The sequence below is a fragment of the Mobula birostris genome, chromosome 11, assembly GCF_030028105.1.
Source record: "Mobula birostris isolate sMobBir1 chromosome 11, sMobBir1.hap1, whole genome shotgun sequence".
Taxonomy (NCBI): Eukaryota; Metazoa; Chordata; class Chondrichthyes; order Myliobatiformes; family Myliobatidae; genus Mobula; species Mobula birostris.
In genome coordinates, this window is record NC_092380.1 from 90317669 (window position 1) to 90339701 (window position 22033).

Consider the following 22033-nt stretch of genomic DNA (forward strand, 5'->3'; position numbering starts at 1 on the left):
GATTAGAAAGACATTTAAGACTCGATGTCAATTTTCTTTTAATAAATGTATATTCAAGCCACCGTTCACTTCAGGCTGTTCCCTTGTTAAACACTGAAATGCGAATGACAATATTTTACAGACTTCAACTAAACTTCACTTTCTGACGCCGATGCTTATGCGTAACCTTATCGTTGTTAAAAAAAAAACAAGAGAAACGAATCAGAGTTGCAGCGTTCAGACAAAGACGGGACTCAACAGGGGCGTTGCAAATCAAGAACAGCATGCTCATTAAATTGACCCTGGTTGGATTTTAAGATAGGAACAGATATATATTCATCCTCCTAATTACATTACTGTCATGTGTTTAATTGACTCTTCTTTTGAAGTGTTTTGTGAGGAGATCTGACCTCCCCATTTATCTGATCTACATATTAATTGGGGGGAAGAGGTGGGAGACGCTGAGGGTCTGGGATATAGCAAGCTGTTGCATCTGCAAGCCCCTGCCTCTCACGGAAAAACCCACAAAAGGACTCGAGTTCAAGTCGACTCCCATCTCTGCTCCGCGATTCCGAATCGCTCGCAAGTCATTTCCGCGCTGCGACTCTGGCAGCGCGCTTTCCTTGAGTACTCGAAACTTGTATTTTTGGGGGGAATGAACGGGGAGACCTGCGTGTCATATTGTGAGATAACCAGCATGGATTCGTATTATAACACAGCTCCGCAGGGGAGAGAGCATCAACACGCTCCTTTTCGAACATTCCAGCCAACTGACAAGTTCGGCCCCAACTTCCTGGCCAACAAAGGCCAAAATTATGGTGACAAGTCAAGGAACCCTTTCCACCAGGAATGCGAGTCATTGGATACCAACGTTCAAAACCCCATCGGCGACAGCGCATTTAACAAATATCTCTATATGCAGAGCGCTGGCCGGACGGCTAAGTCCCCTGTTCAAAACAAGAAGATTCAAGAAGCGAGCCCCAACGGCGCCTTGATACCCTGCTACGGTGAGTCATCCCTTGGGGGAACTTCATCTCGGGCCATTTGGGTTGGAAGTAATTGAATATTTGCTCTTACATCGCGTGAAATTAAATCGTACTTCAATATAATCGTGGCACCTTTAAAAGACTGGTGCTCCGCAGTGTCAAGCCTAGAACTTATTCCCAGTAGTACATTTTAACGCGCTAAAATCCATTTATTGTGTGACGAAACAGGCTGCGGAGAGGCAGAGGATGTCTTGGATCTGTGAGTGTGCAAGTATTGTTTGCTTCGTTTTAACTCATATTTTGACCGTTTTTTTTGCCTCAGTGAACTATGTTGCAGAATAACGGGGCTTTAGACAATTAGAAAGGCGCTTCGTTGCTTCGAGCAAAAGGCAGATTCGAGTAGATTAAATAAAACTGCTCATTAGAGAGCAAGGGGACCACAAAAGAAATACAACTTTGACGATTTGGTTACTAGGAATGGCCGTACGGAACTGGGGGACGGGGCGCGTCCTAGGACAGACTAGTGTTTGGTTTGTAAGTGCGAGATGGCACTGTGGAATCCATTGCCCCATCTCCGCTCTTCAGTCCCTGCCGCACCTGTACATCAATTCCCGTTAAGTTGCCGTGTGAGTGGACACTGGGCAATAACTCAAAGAGTCCGAGCTGATGAAGGAGCGGCGCCCCGAGTCGAAAGGTGCCGGGTTATATTAACAACTCATCCATCAGTCGGCTCGGGCGCATAGACGGCTCCAATTCTTTGGACATCCCTGGTTTAAACTGGATAAACTTTTACGCTGTCGCCCATTAAACAGCAAAAACTCCGCTGACTCTTACAGCGTATTGACCCCTACACAATGCACATCTCAACCTACACCGTCTAAAGAGAGAGAGAGAGAAAGTGGGGGGGGGGGGAAGCTGAGTGCTTCTGGCTGATTTATGCTGTAAACATTAGCTTTGTTTTTCTTTGGGAGCAATTTGACGAGTGACGATCAATCTTGTGAAAGGGTCAATGTCACTTTCAGCTTGCAGGCAACATTGTTACTGTTTCTCTGCTGGCTGTAACTTAACATTGAACCCTTGATGGCAACTCTAGTTTACTTCTATCGTTAAATAGTGGAAACATTTGGGAAAGATACGAATTTCGTAGCAAAGAATCACCATCACAGAACGAGAATAGATTTCTTCCAAACTTTTTTTTGGATTTCTTTTTTGTTTTTGTGAGAATCTCAAGCGGAGAAGTCGAGGTGTTATAACTGCACCACAGCCCGAGGACAATCAAGTACCTTCAAGTAATGGAAGATTTACAGATACTCTAGTAAGATCCGGGTTTCAATCGTCAACCCTTAAATATAGTATATTTAAGAAGTATGTGGTGACATATACGTATTTTGATAATAAACTTATTTTGTAGTTTGAAAAAGATCATTGCATTTGAACGTTTCCTTGGGTTGCAATTTTACAAATAAAATGAACAAAAAAAAAAGAATTTAAAGTCAGACATTAAAATCAAGTAGCACACTCCTTCCTGGGTGCTCATCTTCTATTGAAAATGAGTTTTTCACTTTTGGTTCGAGATTCTTTAAAACCTGCTTTCCAGGGAGCAAAACAACCAAAGGCGTTTCACAGAAACCCGGTAAATACCAAACTGAATGAGGTCCTATTATTGCGGGTGATTTAATGATGCAAGATTTAAAGGGAAAATCAGTGGAGAGCAGGGTGCTAAGACGGTTAATGTTTAGGAGCTGGGTGGATGTGCTTGGTGGTGGCGGGTGGGGGGAGGGGGAAGGGGGATTCCATACTGGGCAGTGGTGGGATAAAGAAAATGAGGAATAGGCAGGCGTCTTGTGTTGGAGGACACACAATTCTCCGGAGGCTCGTGGAGGTTACAGTGTATCTGCTGATTGGAGGGCGGGGGTGGTTTTGGCGGGGTGGATGTGAGTGATAGTGGAGAGAGAGAAGATGACGATGCCGTGGAGACAAAACAAAACCAAGAACATCGAATTCAAGATGTGACTGATCAAACAGCTGGTATATATAGGTCAGTGAACACAAGGATGGCGATGTGTGAGTTGCATTTGCTGCGGTTTAGGTTATTAACAATAGCGATGTGAACTTGGTCAGATTTGAGGTGAAAATGGGAGACCAGCAGAGATAGTGGTAGCAGAGGTGAAGCAGAATATATTTATTTTCGGAAAAAAGATACAATCCTTAATTTAATTGATGACACGTTTTAAGGGTAATAACACAGTTGGGATTTATAATTATACTTCGCAACAAGTGTAAATACTCGAGATGGACGGCTCCCAAGTTGTGAAGGTAAGCAATGTGGTAAACGAATGGATTCCAGTTAGATACACGCAACCGAATGACATTTAAGAATTCTTACTTAAATCTTTCAATATTCCATAAACTATGCTAGTTTCAATAAAAACAAAAGTTGTGACATTTAAGGCTTAGAAATTTGGTCGAAAATACTTTAGTGGACCATGTTGAAAAAGCAAATATGCAGTACGAAGCATTCGAGCTGAAAGAAATACACAATGCTGACGTTCAAACAGTTGATTTCAATAAATTTCTAACAAGTTGTATTACGTGTTTACTGCGCCTAATTAAGGTAAAGCACCAAAATGAACTTGAAAGCCCTTCGAGCATTTAAGATCTCAACTTATTTCTCTTCCCTCAAATCCCAGACTAAATCTCTGTTTCTGCACGAAACCGAATTATAGCAGAGGTAAATTTTCCATTCGAATCTGTCAGCTGGATCCAAACAGGAGTGTTAATTCTATTCATCTGTTTGTAGATTTATGGGAAATCTACAGTGCTTTGAAAAGATATTCAGCCCCCACAACTAGTTTCACATTTTACTGTATCATTTGCTAAATTTAAAATATATTAAAGTAGGATTTTTGAGCTAATCTACAAAACATAGTGCATCATGTCAAATCAAAAAACTTCCAAAACCTGTCAACAATTTATTACAAATTAAAAACCAAAATCGTGACCCTGAAAAAGTATTCATCCTCTTTGTAATTGCTGTACTAATTTTCCTCAGGTGCAATACTGTATATTACCTTACCAACTCACCCAATTTATTGATGTAGAATTGGAAGTTCACCTGTTTTCAATGAATTCATAAGAATAAATACCCCCTCTCTCTGTAAGGCCTAACAGTATGGTAGATTTTCAACAGATCAGACCAAAGTGACGGCAAAAGAGCATCAAAACAAGCCAGGGAAATGGTAATAGAGAAGCACAAATCTGGTGAAGGGTACAAAACCGTCACAAAGGCACTGAACATGTCTTAGAGCTCAGTGCCGTCCATCATGAAAAAGTGGACAAAATAAGAAACTGAAGCCACACTACCCAGGTCGGTTCGCCCCTCCAAACTTAGTCGCCGGAGAAGAATGGCACTTGTAAGAGAGGCTACTGTGACGCCAACAGTTACTCTGAATGAGCTGTAAATGTCAGTGGCTGCAACAGAGATGAAGTTCATGGCTCCACAATCTCTAAGGCCTTGCACAAAAAGGGTACTTTGTAGAAGAGTGGCAAGGAAGAAGCCCTTGCCCATGGAGACTTTGCTCAGCGTCACGTAGGATATGCTGTAAAGATGTCGAAGAAGGTCTTGAGGTCGGATGAGACTAAAGTGGAATTTGGTGGCCTCAACGCTAAGCGGTACGTGTGGCATATATCTAATATTGCCCACCGTGATACAACACTTGGCAGCACGGGAGGTCGTTCCTGCCTGTGGCCATCGAACGTGCAGCTCCTCCCGTGGAGGGTCAGACACCCTGAGCCAATAGGCTGGTCCTGGACTTATTTTCCATCTGGCACAGTTTGCATTTTGGTGTTTGATTGTTGGTGGTTTTTGTATTGCTATATTCATGCTCTATTCTTGGTTGGTGTGGCTGTAACGAAACCAAATTTCCCTCGGGATCAAAAAAGTATATCTATCTATCTATCAGACAGGTAACTCTACCCCTACTGTAAAAGGTGGAGGTAGCATCATCCTATGGAGATGCTCTTTTGCAGCAGGGTCTGGCAATCTGGTCAGAAGTAATGGCAAGATAAATACAGAGGGACCCTGAGTAAAAACTTGCTCGCCTCTGCCAGAAAGCTTAAAATGGGGAGAGAGTTCGTCTTTCAGCAGAACGAAGTTGAACCACGGAGTTGCTTCAAATGAAGAAAACTGATATTCTTGAGTGACCTAGCCAGAGTCCTGGCCTTAGCTATCGCACATCTCTGGCAAGACCAAAAGATTGCTGCCCACCGCCGCTCGCCAACTAGCTTGGCACAGCTTGAGCAATTTTGCAAGGGGGAATGGGCTCCATCACGTTGTGCAAAACTAATAGAGTAATAACCTGTATCCAAAAAGACTACTGGCTGTAATAGCTGCTACCGGTGGTTCAACTGAGTACTGAGCAAAGGGGGCGAATACTTTTGAATTGCTGACATTTCAATTTTTGAATTTTTAGTTTTACTTACTCAACAATTTTCCCTGTTTCCGGGGGCCCTGCTGTGGAAAAAACGGAGCATGTGATTCAAAAATAAAAATTCACAGTGAAGTTGATCATAAACCCTGGAATTAATACTGATTTATGTGAACAAAGGGTTGGTGCTGAATACTTTTTCAAAGCACTGTAATAGAGTAGTAAGTAAATATACGGGTACCTTATCGAAGTGTAAATGCTTCCCCGAATGGATTTTGCTGAGCCCTTCTTGTGACGAGCTGAGGCTGTCTTGTACGGTAAAAGATTACCGTGTAAATAACGTCGCCTGACAGCTTGACCCTATGCTAATAATATTTGTATAAACCCCACGGTTTTCCTCCTTGGGTAGGGCAGAAAGGCAGAATTTCTTTAACTTAGATAGAGTATTTCCATATTACAAGTTTAACGGAGTAACTGACGAACTTTTCTAATGAGTGGACATACACCAGGACAATACATTCTTCATTACCTCGGCTTCTTTTCCAGTTATACAGAAGGAAAAATAAAACGCGCAAAAATGCTAAGATTTTGGTCATATGTCCCAATTAAATCTTATTCCAGGACTGACACGCTACAGGATGCCTTAATACGTCCATTATGCTGTAATGAATCATAAAACAAAATTCTCTTGTTGGATTATTGCCAAGATCGCAAGCCAAAGTATCTGCACAGTACAAAAGCAGACACAAGAGAACTCAAGCTGTTTATTGTTTTCCAATGTATCCTTTGGCAAGGAACGATTTGGTAGCCATGGCAAAAATAACAGAGATAACTGTAAATATGTTTATCCTACCTCATATAAAAGTGACCCAGAGATATTTAGATCCGACTAATTATATTGCTTGGAAGGACTCACATGCTCACCATAATACGATATCACCTCGTGATATCGTGGATGTTGGAATCTTCATAACCTAGACTCGTTTCATTATGTTCTGATTTCAGAACAAAGGGATCAAACTAGCAGCCAGGCCCGTTAATTGATTTAATCAACTAGAGCTACCCTTCGAAAAATTTGGAATAAGTGCCAAGTTTCATCTGAACATAAGATAATATGACATGCAACCATATGCAGAGCAGAATTGCAAAAATGCAGCTTCTCGAGTTTGCATCAGGGCAGGCAGTGAGTGTCATCATCAGCTTCACGCGTGTCCGTGCTACTTGGTTGTATTTATATCAATATTCGTTTATAGGTTACATTAGTGTCGCGGAAAAACACACCGTTTATGCACCATTCCTAATTCATTTTAAATAGTAGTGGTGTCCTGCCATTTTACACAGCCGTGAAAATAGTCCTGATGTGCCATCCGGTGGAGAAGCTATATCAAGAAAACTATAACACCAAACATTTTACAGATGCTAGAAATCCAAAGTTACACCCGCAAAGTGCTGGAGGAACTCAGCGGGCCAGGCAGCGTCTATGGAGAGGAATAATCAGAGGTGAATCAGTCTTGATGAACATCGACCGTTCATCTCCCTCCACTGCTGCCGCCTGACTTGCTGAGTTCCTTTAGCATTTTGTGTGTTTTATCAGAAAAATTTCCAATCCGAGGCTCGGAGATATATTTTTTAGTCGCAGTTTGTATATTTTCTTTTTATTAATAAAATTGGATTATATATCGAAATACAGAAGTATTCGTTACTCATCAGGATTTAAAGGGAGTTGAAGTAGAAGTTGTTAAGTAAATTCAGCTTTCATCTACCCGGTCTAGAAGAAAGAGCGGGGTCGGGGTGGGGGGTGGTGGGGTGTCAAGGCCATGATGGCATGAGTGGCTAAAATCTTCCTTCAATAACCGACATTTCTTTCACACAACAGAATCTATCGGATAGATTAATCACATAAGCACAGCAATAAGGTGACCTCACAGTTTCCTACAACGATATATTTTAATTGACTAACCACCTTTATTCAAGTTTGGTGAAAATATTTCATCCGTCTTCAAGGTGAACTTTAATAAGATTAAGTCAATGATGCGCACCCAGAGAAACTGACGACTGGAGTGTTTATGGAGAGTAATATTACAACGGCGTTTCCAAGTGAGGTCAGTGACAATAAAGCCGGTTTAAGAGAGCAGGTAGCCATCTACATTTTGTGCCAACAGAATGGAAGTGACGTATGCAATACTTAGACACCACATTGGTGGAAAACGGTATATGGGCGTGGGGTGCACCTTAGTGGGTCATATTAATCTCAAACTTTTAATTGAATAGTAGGGCTACAACATCCGTTATCGAACTACCTGGAATCTCACTCTATTTACTGCCAAGTGAACTACTCATTCTACGGTTGCTGAGATTTGCGACCGAGGGGGCAGACTAATAAACTGTCAGTTTGGATTCAGTTATATGCTCCCCTTATTTCATCTCTTTACTTCAGTTCATGTTCTCAGATTCAAGTTCGCGTGCAAAGTAAACTATTTTACAAGAATATAAAAAAAACAATAAAACTGGTAACTGAATCTCACATATTGTATGCACCAGTTAACCAAATTTTATTACTAAATGAGCAAAAAAAATCCGTATTAGTTTTTGCCCAAATCACACTGCACGATTCATCTTCAAGTACTCCATAGCAGTGTGTTTCTTTTTTTTTAAACACGCTGTTATAAGAAAAATAAATAAGGGTACAAAGAGAAACAAATGACTGAATCACATTTTTAAGTGAACGTGCAAGTTCGAACCCCCTCTGGGCTTTACCTTGCAGATTCCAGTAATCCCTGTTTATAATTTTAGCATTTAAATTTGAAACATAATTCATTATACTCATAGCGTCATAGAGCATTCAGTACAGAAGAAGGTCCTTCGGTCCATCTAGTCCGTGCCGAACTATTATGCTGCCTAGCCGCATAGACCTGCACTCCCACCATAGTCATACATACCCTTCCTATCCGTATACCTATCGAAATTTTCTCTTAAATGTTGAAATCGAACCCACTCCCACCACCTCTGCTGGCAGATAGTTCCACGCTCTCACCAGCCTCTGAGTGAAGTAGTTCCCCTCAAGATCCTTTTAAACATCTCACCTTTCTTGCTTAAGCCATGACCCACCCATCCTCAGTGGTAATATGAAATTATGTTGATATGAAAAGAGAATTTCCACTATATGCACTATATTTTTAGAGAATTAACTGAAGCACTGGTACCTTTGGCATGAAGCTCGATTTGGGTACAAAGTAGAAATCCCTTACTCACTCTTCCTTCAGTTAGTCCTGACGAAGGGTCTCGGCCTGAAACATCGACTGCACCTCTTCCTAGAGATGCTGCCTGGCCTGCTGCGTTCACCAGCAACTTTTATGTGTGTTGCCAGTTCTTATCATTCATTCTGGTCCTGAACGCTGCAGAATGGAGCACCTCCAATATCATTAAACAGTGTCAGTGTCCGCATAAAACATTCTCACGTTACACAAAATACTATTGGTTCAAGTTCCCTCTACCCGAACAGTTGGCAACACCATCCTGCATCAGTGAAACTTTTTTTCTCTGTAACCAACAGCAGTCGATCTGTAAAGTCGGCGAACCATGTCTATCATGACCATATTATAAACAATTCGGTATCGTTTTGTCCTCTAGGCACATGGTCATTAGGAACCAGGTCGGCACTTCTCAACTGTAATACATGCAAGTTCATTACGATATACAATATTAAGAAATTGTTATCCCTTCGTTTTGAACACAGGCTCTAAATGTGAGCCTCTGTCATAATCATCTATACAGTGCTTTGCTTAAACATTCTCTAGATTTATTTACATTACAAATAACATGCCGCTGTACCTGTTATTTTTTCAGTGCAAAGAACTATTTTTGCTCATATAGATTTCACAATAAAGTTTACTGTCACATTTCTGGGGCTGTGTTTTAAAATTTTGTATACTGGATGATATCCATCGCTACGCTCACTCAACAGTAATTGGTCTTATTAAAACACATCAAGAGGAAATTATTCCATACCCTTTAAGAATAGTACTTCCACTTCATGCTAATACTGCAGTGTTCTGCATAACGTCAAAATGTATTTGGGGGAGTTACAGGATGAGGAAGTCAAGCAATTAACAAAGGGACTGAAGGACAAAATATTTTTGATGTCTCTATCCCATGCCATTTAAAATTTACTGCCCCATTATTCTCTAAGCGTACCACTTATTGTAATTATGCACTATTTTAAAAAAGGAACCGTATATTTTTCCCTCCTCCAGAACAAGATTAACCAAAACATGAGACTTTACACACCAAGCTATGCAATTGTATTAAGGTTGAAACTCAACTAGTCAGATTATGAATGTCCCAAGATCTGTACTGTACATTTTTCATTTATTTCAGCCTGGTGGCAAGAACCGTGTTAGAATGTACTCCCTCCTGAACACTCAAAACACGGAAGAGACAGCTCGGTACTGAGAACAACCCTGTGGCAATGCACTGTACGCCAAGCAGTACAATCCTTATTTGCCAACCTTTAGCCTCATGGAATGTGGCAGAGAGATTCCTCATGTTTTGTCCCATATCGACTACATTGACATTTGTACTGGTTGTAGTTTATTGCCAAAACTGCCGTGTGTTTCTTTTAAATTTTACATGTGAGAATTCCCGGGTTCCCAGTTCTGCAGCGAAAAAAAAAGCAATCAGGTGGCAATTGAAGCGAGGGAAACAATGTGAGAATCGTAGGGGAGTGAAAAGACTTTCAGGATAGACGGAACGCCTGTAAATTGGCAGTTGTAGTGCTATTAATGAGCACTATGCCCGAGTATTGGACTGATGAATTTTACAGGTGTTGTTTGACGACGTTAAATACTGACTATATATGGAGCTACGTATGGATGCCAACCGCCGTAAAACAAGATACAGACAGACAGACAGCAATTTTCTGTGAATTTTATCATGCATCGTAGGCTAAGCTAAATGCCTTGAAACTTATTCAGAGTGTTTTAAAGATTTATTTTAAGGTCCGTGAAACATTTGTTTATCTTATGACTTTAAAGTGTAACTAGTCTTCTCCACTTTCTTACGTAAAACGATCAAATATGTCACGCATTTTATTTTCAATGGTTTCACCGAGCAGGTTTGCATAAATTCTTGAGTTTAATGTGGAGTTTGCGGAAGCTTCTTATACATTGACATACCAGGGAGGTTATGGTACCTTAACCAGATGAAATTTGGAGCCTCAAGTGAATACTCATCACAGAGAAACACAGCAAAGTACAGAAACGCTGCCTAGTTTAGGTTTTAATATTTTCGGTAGATACAAGTATTTCTCCAGTTAATGACTGTAATGATGTACTGAAGTGGTATGCTGGGATTCACACTTCGAGGATTCCATGGTCTCAAAGGGAAGAGTCAGAAGATATTTATCTGAATGGGACCGAGGAATAGCAACCAAGTATGTAACGAAGCCGAGCACTCTGATGTTGTTCTGCTTACACCAAATAAGGTCAAGAGGTTGTGTGAAACTATTTAAGTGGCCTGGATCGAGAAAGGAAGTAAAACAAACTATATTCCTTGGCAGGTAGATAGGTAACCGATGGAAACAGAAGGAAAACGATTGAAGGCGATTGAAGGAAACTTCCAAAACGTATTTAAAAAACTTCCATGGTCAGGAAAGTAATACTCCTGAAAGGGTGGCAAAAGCTGACTGAGTGGGACATTGAAATACAAAATAGGTAAACACGTTAAGAGGCTGTGCGGAAAGAGTCTCGAAAGTAGACACCTTCAAGATGGGCAGAATGGCTAGAGCGTTCCATGATTCCCATCTTTTCTAAAAGTCAGTCACTTGTACAATATGAAAGTCATTGTTCAATAGTAATAAACGTCATTAGTTAATTGCAAACAAACGTTCACAATGAATTTTCAATTCCAAATTAGCAAGCCCGAATCCGCATTGCAGGGCTAGGAATAAACTGCATGAGGAACACGGAACACGCTGTATTTGTCAATACTCTTCCATTGGGTTATGTAGTTACAACAAATAAGGTGACCACGAGTATAGGAAATTTCTGCAGTGCATTCCCATTCTTATACCTTCAACGCATGTCTTCTTCTTTTAAAGTCTTTCCATTAGCTGAATGTCTTCCTTTTCTGTAAAGGGTGGGCGCCGACGTGGTTGTTTCGATGTGACCTTTGCTGCCACTGGTCGTGCGCATGCGAAACTACGCGCCATGCAGCTGGAAACCTGCCCCGCCAGACCCCTAAACACCTGCATTAAAGCGAATGTGCCCCTGGGGTTTGGCAGAGAAGAGTTCCAAGTGCAATGTAGCTATAAAGGAACCGTCGTGCACGGTCAATCCTTCTGATTACATAATATAATTTAATGAGAACACTTCTTGGGGGATGCGTGAAACTGTTTGAATTACTCATGTGCCATCTTACATGGTGTTCGTGTTCTTAGCATTTAGATGTGCGCGCGGGCTTTCGAATTACTACCCGGAGTAGGGTGCGAGTTTAGCCACCATACGATATAATATATCCGGGCTCTAGGAATTACGAAGAGACAATTGGGACCCGAGTGTTAGGCGTCGAATTACGAAGAAAATTACGTGGACATTGTATTATATGGATTGTTTTTCTATTTATATCTATTGTATGTTTTGTTTGGCTTTTATATGTACTTTAAACATTGTTTTTTTTAATGCGGAATAACAATCACTTCGTTCACCTTTACACTTATGCACTGAAGAATGACAATAAACAATCCTGATTCTTAAATCTTGAACTAGGTGTTCTCTGAGCAAGCAATCCAGAAGGGACAGCACTGCAACCTGGGAGCGAAACGGCAGGTTGCTTCGCAGTACACGTTCGAATTGGAGGCTGGGAGCGAGTACTGTACAGACGCCGGCGGAAACTGAACTCTGGGTTACTGGTGCTGTAATAGCGTTGCGCCAACGGAAAGGCTGTTAAAATTCATTGGGCAGGAGGAACACCTAAAGTGTGAATTAAAAAAAAAGTTTGGGACCTCTTCTACTAAGCAGTATAAAAATACACCGTTCAAGGTCGTGAAGGAACTGTTAACAGTCCAAGTGTTTATTTGCAGACAGCACTCAACAGCTGAAACAGGTTGGCAGGAAAGCAAGTTGAACCTAGGGCACCGAAATCACAGTAAAGCTAGAGAGGGAATCTCCAGCTAGCGAGAAGGAAAATAGCACGGCAGGAACGCTGATCAAATGGGTCAAAGATTCTTTACCTCAGCTTAATTTGCGATTGATAAATTGCAATCATTTCCTGTTACACAGCCCAGCATTGGGTCGGCAAGCTGACTGCGGAGTCCATGGAGGATGTGCTTCAAAGGGATTGTTTTAATATATGCTGGGTAGACTAATAGTCCGGGGTCCTCAGTACAAATCAAATACCCAAAATGCGGCTTACAGCTCTGTGCGGCGAAGGAAATTCCATCTTGAACCCCAGTAGTTAGAAAACGCTGGAATCTATCTTCCAGAAAGTGGTAAGGGAGCGCTTGGAAATTAATTGGATTCGACAAACTCAGCAGGGATTTATGAAAGGGAAATCGTGTTTGACAAATCTATTGGGGTTTTGAAGTTTAAAATAGCGGATAAGTGAAGTGGGGCGGAGGGCGCGTTATGGTGCATTTGGAATTTCAATAGGGCTTTGATAAAGTGCTATGCAAGAGGGTATTGAACAAAATTAGAGCACGCTGAATTAGAGGCAGTGTGCTAACGTGAATTGAGAATCAGTAGCGGACAGAAAAAAGAAAGTAGGGTTGAACGAGTCGATTTTGGACGGATTTGGGAGGCAATGGCTAATGGTATGCGTCAGATATCAGTGGCTTGGTCTCCAGATACATAAGCTCAATATCAAGAATTTTCGTGAGGGGATCAAATCTAACTTATTCAAGTTGTTTGATAATCCAAGGATAAGAGACGATGACCATAAAAAGGAGGGTACAAAGACGTTTCGGTGCGGGGTGTATAGACAGAGTAAATGAGTAAGCAAGAACAGGGGAGGTAGAATGTAGCCTGGAAATTTTAAAGCTGTGAACTTTGGCAGAAGAGAAAGTAGAAAAACAGTGCATTCCTATATAGTGAAGACTGAACACAAGAGATTATGCAGATGTTGGAAATCCAGAGTAACACACACACACACCATACTGGAGGAACTCAGCCGGTCAGGCAACATCCATGGAAATAAATCAACAGTCGACGGTTCGGGCCGAGACACTTCATCGGTAGAGTCCTGATGAAGGGTCTGGGCCGGAAACATCGACTGTTGATTCCTTTCCATAGATGCTGGCTGACCTGCTGATTTCCTCCAAAACTTAGTGAAGACTGAACGGTATTAACCTTCTGAGGAATCAAAATAGACTTATACCAGAGGTTCCCAAACATTTTTATACCACAGACCAATACCATTAGGTCAGAGGTCCGCGGACTCAAGGTTGGGAATCCCTGCCCTATACACAAATCACTGAAGATAGCAAGCACGGAAATAATTGCAAAGGCAATGTGTTTATTGACTTTTATTACGAGATATTTTGAGCAAAAGACTCGTGAGACAGTAGCCGGAACATTGCATATAGGTTCGATCTTCTCACGTTTGTAAAAATAGTCATGTGGCAGAGGAAGTACAACAAATGTTCACCAGATAGAGTGGCGTGGATTATCCTTTGAGACACGATTAAGCAGACCGGCTGGTGGCGCAGTGGCATCAGCGCCGGACTTCGGAGCGAAAGCTCTCGAGTTCGAATCCAAGTCCCCCTCCGAGCATGCTTTCCACGGATTTCCATCCGTGCCGGGTTGAGCGTCGAGCTAGCTCGTAAAAAAACAAGGGTCCAGTCAGGAACGTTTCATATCGTGACCCGGTTAATCCGAAAGGAGAACAAACCTGACACTTAGCGCCAGCCAAGAATGGCTGACTGGTGCAACACTCTAGAGAGGGAGCAGACTCGGCCCTTCCTCTCCAAATGAAAGATGCAGAATTCCTAAAGGGTAACATGCAGGATAACTATATTCCCCTTGGCTACCTGGGGCGGGGTCAAAATAGGGAATTGTCCACTCAGGATTGAAATTAAAAGGTATTCGTCTCCACTGAGAGGAATGGAATATTTGAATTTATCCATCCAGCATCATTGTGGATGCTCAGTCACCGTAAAGGGAAACCAGTATACACGGGTGTCTGATTCTAGAGTCTCTTTCTGTGCCGTAGGATTCCAGGATTCAGTTTCCGGAAATCCATTGATGAAGCGAATCAGTGTATAAGGAGTTAGGAGTTAGTACATAAGAGTGTATGTACTAACTTCTAACACACAAGAGTGGTGTGAAGTGAAATATCATTCATGATTTTATTGAATGGTGAGGCAAGCGAGGCCAAAGAACTTATCGGTTCTGTTTCATTTATCACGATTCTATGCAAAAATTCTATACAAAATCGCGCAGCCAGGGCATAATCGGGGGGGGGGGGCGGGAGTGGGTCTGCAATCTCGTACTGATATCTCTTACGAGTTCTCAAAGTATGGGAGAATCAGCCGACTAGGAATTCATATGTAATCTTCAGGTCCCTGATCACGTAGGTACATCACTTTTTCAACAAAATCGTATGTTTTCTTGCATAGACCTAATTTACCCTGCAATCTACAATCTGTCTCTACATGGAATGCCGTATCACCAAAACGAAAAGAAGTACATTTATTTCAGACTTCTTGACACCATGAGTGTTTCCGACTCCCAATATAAAGTCTGCATATGGGTCCCTAGTCAGCTGGCGCTCCGGAGCACTGGGAACTCTAAACATCTGTTTCAAACTGAGATGAAATAGACCGCTTCCATCTTAAAGCTCCTCTGCCAAAACAAAGCCAAGAAGGAGTTGATAAAATATTAGTGCACAACTCTGCTCTAGGCATACCTGTTTGAGAGCTCAGAAGAACAGCAAAAAATATGCTGCGATAATCGGAATTGTGATTAGTTTTAGTTAATTCCCAAGTGTGCTATGAAAGTTTAAAGTCATATTTGCAAAATTTTAAATCCATTGAATAGACGGTAAAACGTTTCTGAAGCAAAACTCTGCAAATTCAGATTGCACATTATAGCCTAATTTACAAAGGGAATTATGTTTAGGAAATTTGGGCCAACGCTGATCCAACGAAATAATTGGTAACGTTCAGGTGCTTATTATTTGTGCTGAAAACATTAAAAACAACGTATTATGTTTGTCTAAATGTAGTCAGTACCTTTCTGTTGTATATAAATCACTACTTAAAAGATTTTGAGAATATGCCACATTGAGAACATTTCTGTTTTCGAACATTTGCATTCGAAAGGCAATCGAAGAGTAGAGTTCACAATTTTATTACAGTTAACGATCAATAAAAACTTTACAGCAGATGCAGCCACAGAGCACGTCCAGATTATGGCAATAGTTCCAAAATCCAGTCTAATTGTATCTGCTTACACTATGGTGAATTTTGTCACAACAGACTCTAAATTATCTCCGCATCGTTTTGCACCGTGCATTGTACTTGGTAAGGTTGTAACTAGCTAATTTCCCACTGTACTATAAGGGGCGGGGATATGCTCTGGGAAATTTGCAGTGATTTTCAATGGAAAATGGATGAATGCAGGCTAAAAAACAGATTGCAAAATTTCGAATGTGAACCATATACATATTTTGCATATAAGTCGAAAGAGTTTCGTTTCGTGGCGTCTCTGAAACACGCCTACAGATGAGATTTCCATTGTAAAATCTTTTGAATGATTGTGTGTGAGTGAAGTGCTGGGAGCGGCTCGACGCTACACGTCCTAGGAATAGGTTTCTTTGGGGAGACTGAGGACACATGGGATAATGACGCATTTTCTCTTGGCTTTTTCCGCTCCTTAAATCATAGGCTGAGGGGAGCGCGAGTTCCCGGCATCACTTTCACTAAGGGAAAAAAAAACCGCTGATAAAACACACATTGTCACTTCTACTCGCTCTGGGCAGGGTATTCCTTGCGTTCACCTCCTATTCGGAAATAAAAGCACTTTTAGCATCTTGTTGAGCCGGTCAACTGTAGAAGCTCCACCGTGGAAATCAGACTTGACTTTCAATGCGTACTATCATAGAGGCTGGAAGGTAAGAAAGATCCTTGTTCTGAACATAAAGAAGTCGGTCGCCCCGGGAAAGGAGGGATAGATGGGTTGGTCCTCGCTCTTTTGCAATCAGTTTGTCCACTGCCTCCTACAATGCAAATGTGAGTACACTTTCAAAGTGCTTCGTTGGTTGTGAAACCCTTTAGGATGTTCCGAGATCGCAGAAGGCGTTAAATGAGAGTCTTACTTTTCACAGTGATCCAAGAAGTCAGATTCATGCAATGTCCGAGACGGAGATTATGTTACAAGTTCACCGACCGCAAGCAAAAGCCTGCGATGATATTGATCCCTGCTTCTCCTAAAGGATAGAAGCAAGATTATTCAACCATAAACTGGATTTTTAAAAAATCCCACCATATAAGACAATCTAAACGTTTAACACAGGCGGCACTTCCTCGCTGACAAGACAAGCAGAGTGTTCAAAAGGAAAATAATGAAGATTTTTTTGTCAACAATCTAAATCACGCCATTGTAAAACAGCTATATGCATGTCTTAAGTAACGTTCTCCCTTTTCGTTATAACGAAATGATATCCCATATTAACATTGGAGATTACTGGCTACAGTCGGTTGTGTAAGATGCGCGCGTCGTCTAGTTTATGCATATAACCAGCAACGTTCTCGAATCCAAGGATCGTGTTGCTAATACTTTACAAAGAAAGTGAAATATATAATCAGACAAGATAAAATTAAACTGAAGTGGCCTTACGTGTTTCATGAGGTACTGTTTTCTTGTATTGTTAACTGCACATTGTACCAGCAGCAAATTCAGAGTAAATTGGGGCACACTCGCCGTCCGTTGTGTTTACAGACCAAAAAATCCGCCTGCCTGCTGAAATGCAGAATGTTAAATAGCCCGCAGGCGGTTGTACTAAAACATATACAGTATCTCAGAGAGAACTACAAACAATTTCTCTTCATTTACTGGGTGTGGAGGGCTATTCGAAATAATGAATCAATTTAAAATACCTTGGGATGAGGGGGTTGATGTGTGTCAGTGGCGGAGTGGGAGTTAGGGGCTGGCGGTGAGAGAAGCTAAAAGATAATCGTCAAGATCCACCAGCAACCCTCCAGCTGGGGATACATTGTCCATACTGGTTAGGAAACGGTCAAGGTTTAGCAGGATATGACGTTATTTGGTAAACAACTAAAATGTATTCGGAAAAGTTTGACAGATATTATTAAGTCGGAAAATTTCAAATCTTTTTTTTCTTTTTTCGTTCTATTCGCTTTTCCCGCTCTCCCTAATTATGCGAATGAAACGTGAAAGCTGGAAGAAGTTGTACTTCATCACCACTTCTCATCAAAATGCAGAATTAGTAATTGATGAAAGTCTACTAACATGTATTTTTATTTAACCCGAAATGAATGGCAGTAAAAAGGAAACAAATATTAACCTTCAGCTGGTTGAATTATGCTGTTTTTTTCTGAAGTAAGGACTGCAATGGGGAAAAAGACCCTAGGAATGGTGTTGTGACCTCTGCTTCAAAATGGCTACACACGTATGGATCTGGAAGGGATGGGATATATGGACAGTTCTATCCACACAGATGGACGCCAAATAAAGAGAATAATATTTGCCTACATAATGCAGCTGTGCCTAATGCCAAGTTGCATTATTTCCCCACATTATACAAACCCTCGTAGCAAGGCCCAGAAACAAAGCACAGAAGAAGACAAACTTGGGAGGATACTGACCGAGCTTGTGCCCCCGATGGCCAAGCCGTCTATTCAAGTTTGTTATGTTTTTAATAAATATTTGACAGATAATTATGATTACCATGACCTGGGGTATGAGTGCGGTAAAGTCTTGAACCTCTATTATAGTCGCACTGTACACCCAAAAAGTTGTGCCCACATCATATTCCCGCTGCAATTATATATTTTTTTGCCACATTAATGAAGATTATATTTACATACGGGCACTTCCATAATCGGAACAACAATCTAAATAAATCACAATGAGAAAATATTACATTTCCAATTTGATATGCTGTGAACTTAAGCGTCGAACAAGGACGTAGATATGTCACGTTACTAATACCGAACACATGGAAATATTCAATCGTTGTCAGAAGTTCCCCATGTTTGTTTCATGAAGGAGCTTCGTCTGAGAGATGAGTTACTTTTTTGGTTGAATGAAGCCAAGGCATTAAGGGCGTGCGGCGGGCAAGAGGGGCGCTGTGGTGATTTCGGAAGAGAACCTTAGAACTTAATCCCCTATTTCCATGGTAGTTGGAATGCTTATTTTTGGGAATTTATTTGGAAAGGTCAGCAACATAAAATCCAATGTCTGATTAAGGTAATCAACAATAACATTTACTTCTAAGGAAGCAGTATACAGTACCTGGAACATAATCAGGACTGATTAACAGGAGTTCTTATCCGATGTCTGTAGGCAACCCGGGATTCTCAAAGACGAAGTAGAATCGTGGAAAATCAAAAAGGTTTTAGTCGTAAAGACACAGTATACAGAAGATGGCCGTCATAATCTTATTTCTGTGGCACTGATTACTTTTACTGCTAGCTGTGTATCTACAATTAATGATACTTGTTTTCTTAATGAGACTGTTTTTTAGAAAGTGCTTTTGATAAATTCTTCACTTTGCCTTGATCATTTACTTGCCATCTTCCCGTTTTACATTTGCATTCGATCGAAGCTGTGCCATGTAAAATAATTGTGTAAAATTATCAATTAACTTTTATGTGCCATTAAATATCTACATGGGATGGTAGCGTTAAGTATTCAATTGGCATTTGGCGATAACTATTTAAACATAAATCACTGAAGGGCTTACATTACTGCAGTTACTCACAAATATGAAAATATTTAAGTTTGACTAATTCCTCCAAGTTCAGACTATTAATTAGTGCATACTCTGGTAGTGGGACGAATCATGTAAAATAGTTTATCAAGTCATTTCTAAACATAAGTACAAACTAGAAAAATTGGCATGAATGTATGATTGATAACATTGTAATAAATGAACGCTTTAAGTGATCATTCGGCGATTATGCTGTGAAACTGTATCAGCATCGGGCAAAAACGGCGTCATTTTCCCGAGTATCTAAATTAAGATTTTTAGAGGGAGGGAAAGGAACTTACTGGGAGGAGACATTTCTTGGCTGTAAATCATTGGTTGTTAAACGCCATTTTCAATTTTGTATAACACTTTCTGGCGAGTTTCCGAATTTTAGTGCATTAGATTTAAATACTGTTGGTATTCTTTTAAAAATGGGAATTGCCCGTTAGATTTGTTCCACTGTAGACCGTTTGGCGGCAATATTCGTTTTAGGTAGAAATGTAACTCAATACTCAAAGGATTAGGGGATGAGAGGATTACTAAAGAGTGTATTTTAGACGTAAAGATATATCAAATGTTTCCTTTAATTCTGACCTTGTTTTTGTTCAGCTAAAGACAGCCCACTGGGAGAGTCGGAGTTGCCCCAGAGCTCAGACCCTGCAGTGATGGAGAGCCCCTACCTCAGTGTTAAGGAGGCAGCAATGAAAGGACGCAACAGTGAGCTGCCCAGTGCCATGGAGAAAGGCGACAACGACAGCAACAAGGGCAAGAAACGCAGGAACAGAACCACTTTCACCAGCTACCAGCTGGAGGAACTGGAAAAGGTTTTCCAGAAGACGCATTATCCCGATGTTTATGCCAGGGAACAGCTCGCACTGAGAACGGACCTAACGGAAGCCCGAGTGCAGGTAAAATGTGAGCGCCGATAATAATGTTGGGGGGACGAGGACTGGCGTTTAGCAATAACGCAAGTAACACCATCCAAGTGATTTGAGGGAGATCAGTAACACGCAAAAACAAATATATCGAAGAGCAAACCATAGGATAACTTCACATTCCATTTATTTCTTCAGAGTCTCAGAGGAAACACTGTAGCCTCCTATTAAACTGTCCTCCACTCGGGTGGGAAAAATGGTCGCTGTTACTCCAGGCGATTCTTGGTCCGATTAGGGTTAATCTACAAATGGTTCAAACAATTCACTAAACAGTTTTAAATTGTTCACTGTGCACGTCGCTTAAGTATCAGCCGTGGAGCTTTATGGAAAACGGAATGGATACCTTAATGAGGCATATTTCCCCCAGAATAAAGACTATTTGGAATTGAGGGAATGCCACTCAATACACGTTTCTATGCAGAAACAGCCATTGAAATTTAAGGAAGGCTCAGTGTGACCGGCTTTTATCAGGTTCTTCAAAGTCGTCAAAACAGTCCCTCTAATCGAATTGCATCAGGTATTGCGGACTAAGTTCCAACAGATCGTCACGGAAGCAGTCTACTTAAAAAAAAATCAAACTCTACCGTAAATAACATAGAATATGCATTTATAATAGTAATCGAGTATATATCAGCCCTTCAAGAAGTTTTTCTAAAACTTCTTCTAATGTTGTATTTGCATTATTGCAACGTGCTTCACGCATAGTAAAGACCCAGGAAGATTCGTCTGCATTGTAACAATAGACGTTAGTCAGGAGTAACTTTCGAGATATGTGTAATACGGTTGAGCGCCAATGTTTAACATCCTTTGATATATAAAAACGCTTTATACTGTATGATTATAAATCTTTAGCGGGATTACAAGTTCCTTGGGTCATGTTGCATGGGGCTGCGAAAGGACCTAAATCGAACCTGACAGTAGATGAAACCGAAATTTCTCGGCACTTGCAGACTAGTAGTTGAGTTACGACGTTTCAAACCAATGGAAGGATGGCCAAACCGGTGACTGGGGAGGGGGAGGGATTTTCCGCAGGAACTTGGGGCTCTTCGCATTTATGTGAATCATAGCAACCATCCTGAAGAATCTTCGCACTGATAATTTTGTTCCATACAATCCCTGGAATAAACAGCGATGTGCGCTTGCGTTTCGCTTGATTTTATTTGGAAATGTTATTACAATTGCATTCACTTTATACTATTCTTTCTATAAAACTCGTCTCCAATTCTAGAAGATATTCAATTTGGCTAAAAATCCATCCACCCCCAAGTTGCAAAGATAAGCATTTTTACCAACTGTGCGCCAACAAAGTTTTAGGCTAATATTCACTTAGTCCCATAAAAGTTTTTAAAACAGAACAGGTCTGTTTCGACAGATACCGGATCGCCCGAAACACTGGAACACTGTGCATGCAGATCTGTTTATGTAAGCTGTAATAATGAAATCGAGTGAAGGTTCATATATATACATATATATATAACTCCATCAAAACGCGGGAATTAAGGGAAGTCAAGGCAGGAAATTAAACATGCAATGAAAACATTCTACAGCTTAAGACCTTACCATCAAGTGCTCTTGTTTCCGATCGTTTTAGAGATAAAAGATACCTTCTTGCAGCCTTGTGTTTCATGGGTTCTCTTTTTGAATATCTTTCCCTGTTTGAAAACCATCTAAACGTCCACAATTTCTAATGAAACTGAGAACGAGATCTCATTGGCAGACTTTATTTTACCCTTTTGCCTTTTGTATTTGAAAAAAAGTAGTCGCGCGCTGAGTCTCAAGG

At 40.9% G+C, this 22033-nt stretch overlaps 1 protein-coding gene across 1 annotated transcript in view; it reads left to right on the forward strand.

Moving 5' to 3' along the window:
- The first annotated feature begins 634 nt into the window (after positions 1–634).
- The window catches only part of alx4a (ALX homeobox 4a), a 40274-nt gene continuing 18875 nt past the window's right edge, over positions 635–22033 (forward strand). Inside the window, exons 1-2 of the mRNA XM_072273167.1 lie at positions 635–986; positions 19928–20226. Of these exons, the coding sequence (XP_072129268.1) occupies positions 635–986; positions 19928–20226 (651 nt within the window). The remainder of the gene's footprint in view (positions 987–19927; positions 20227–22033) is intronic.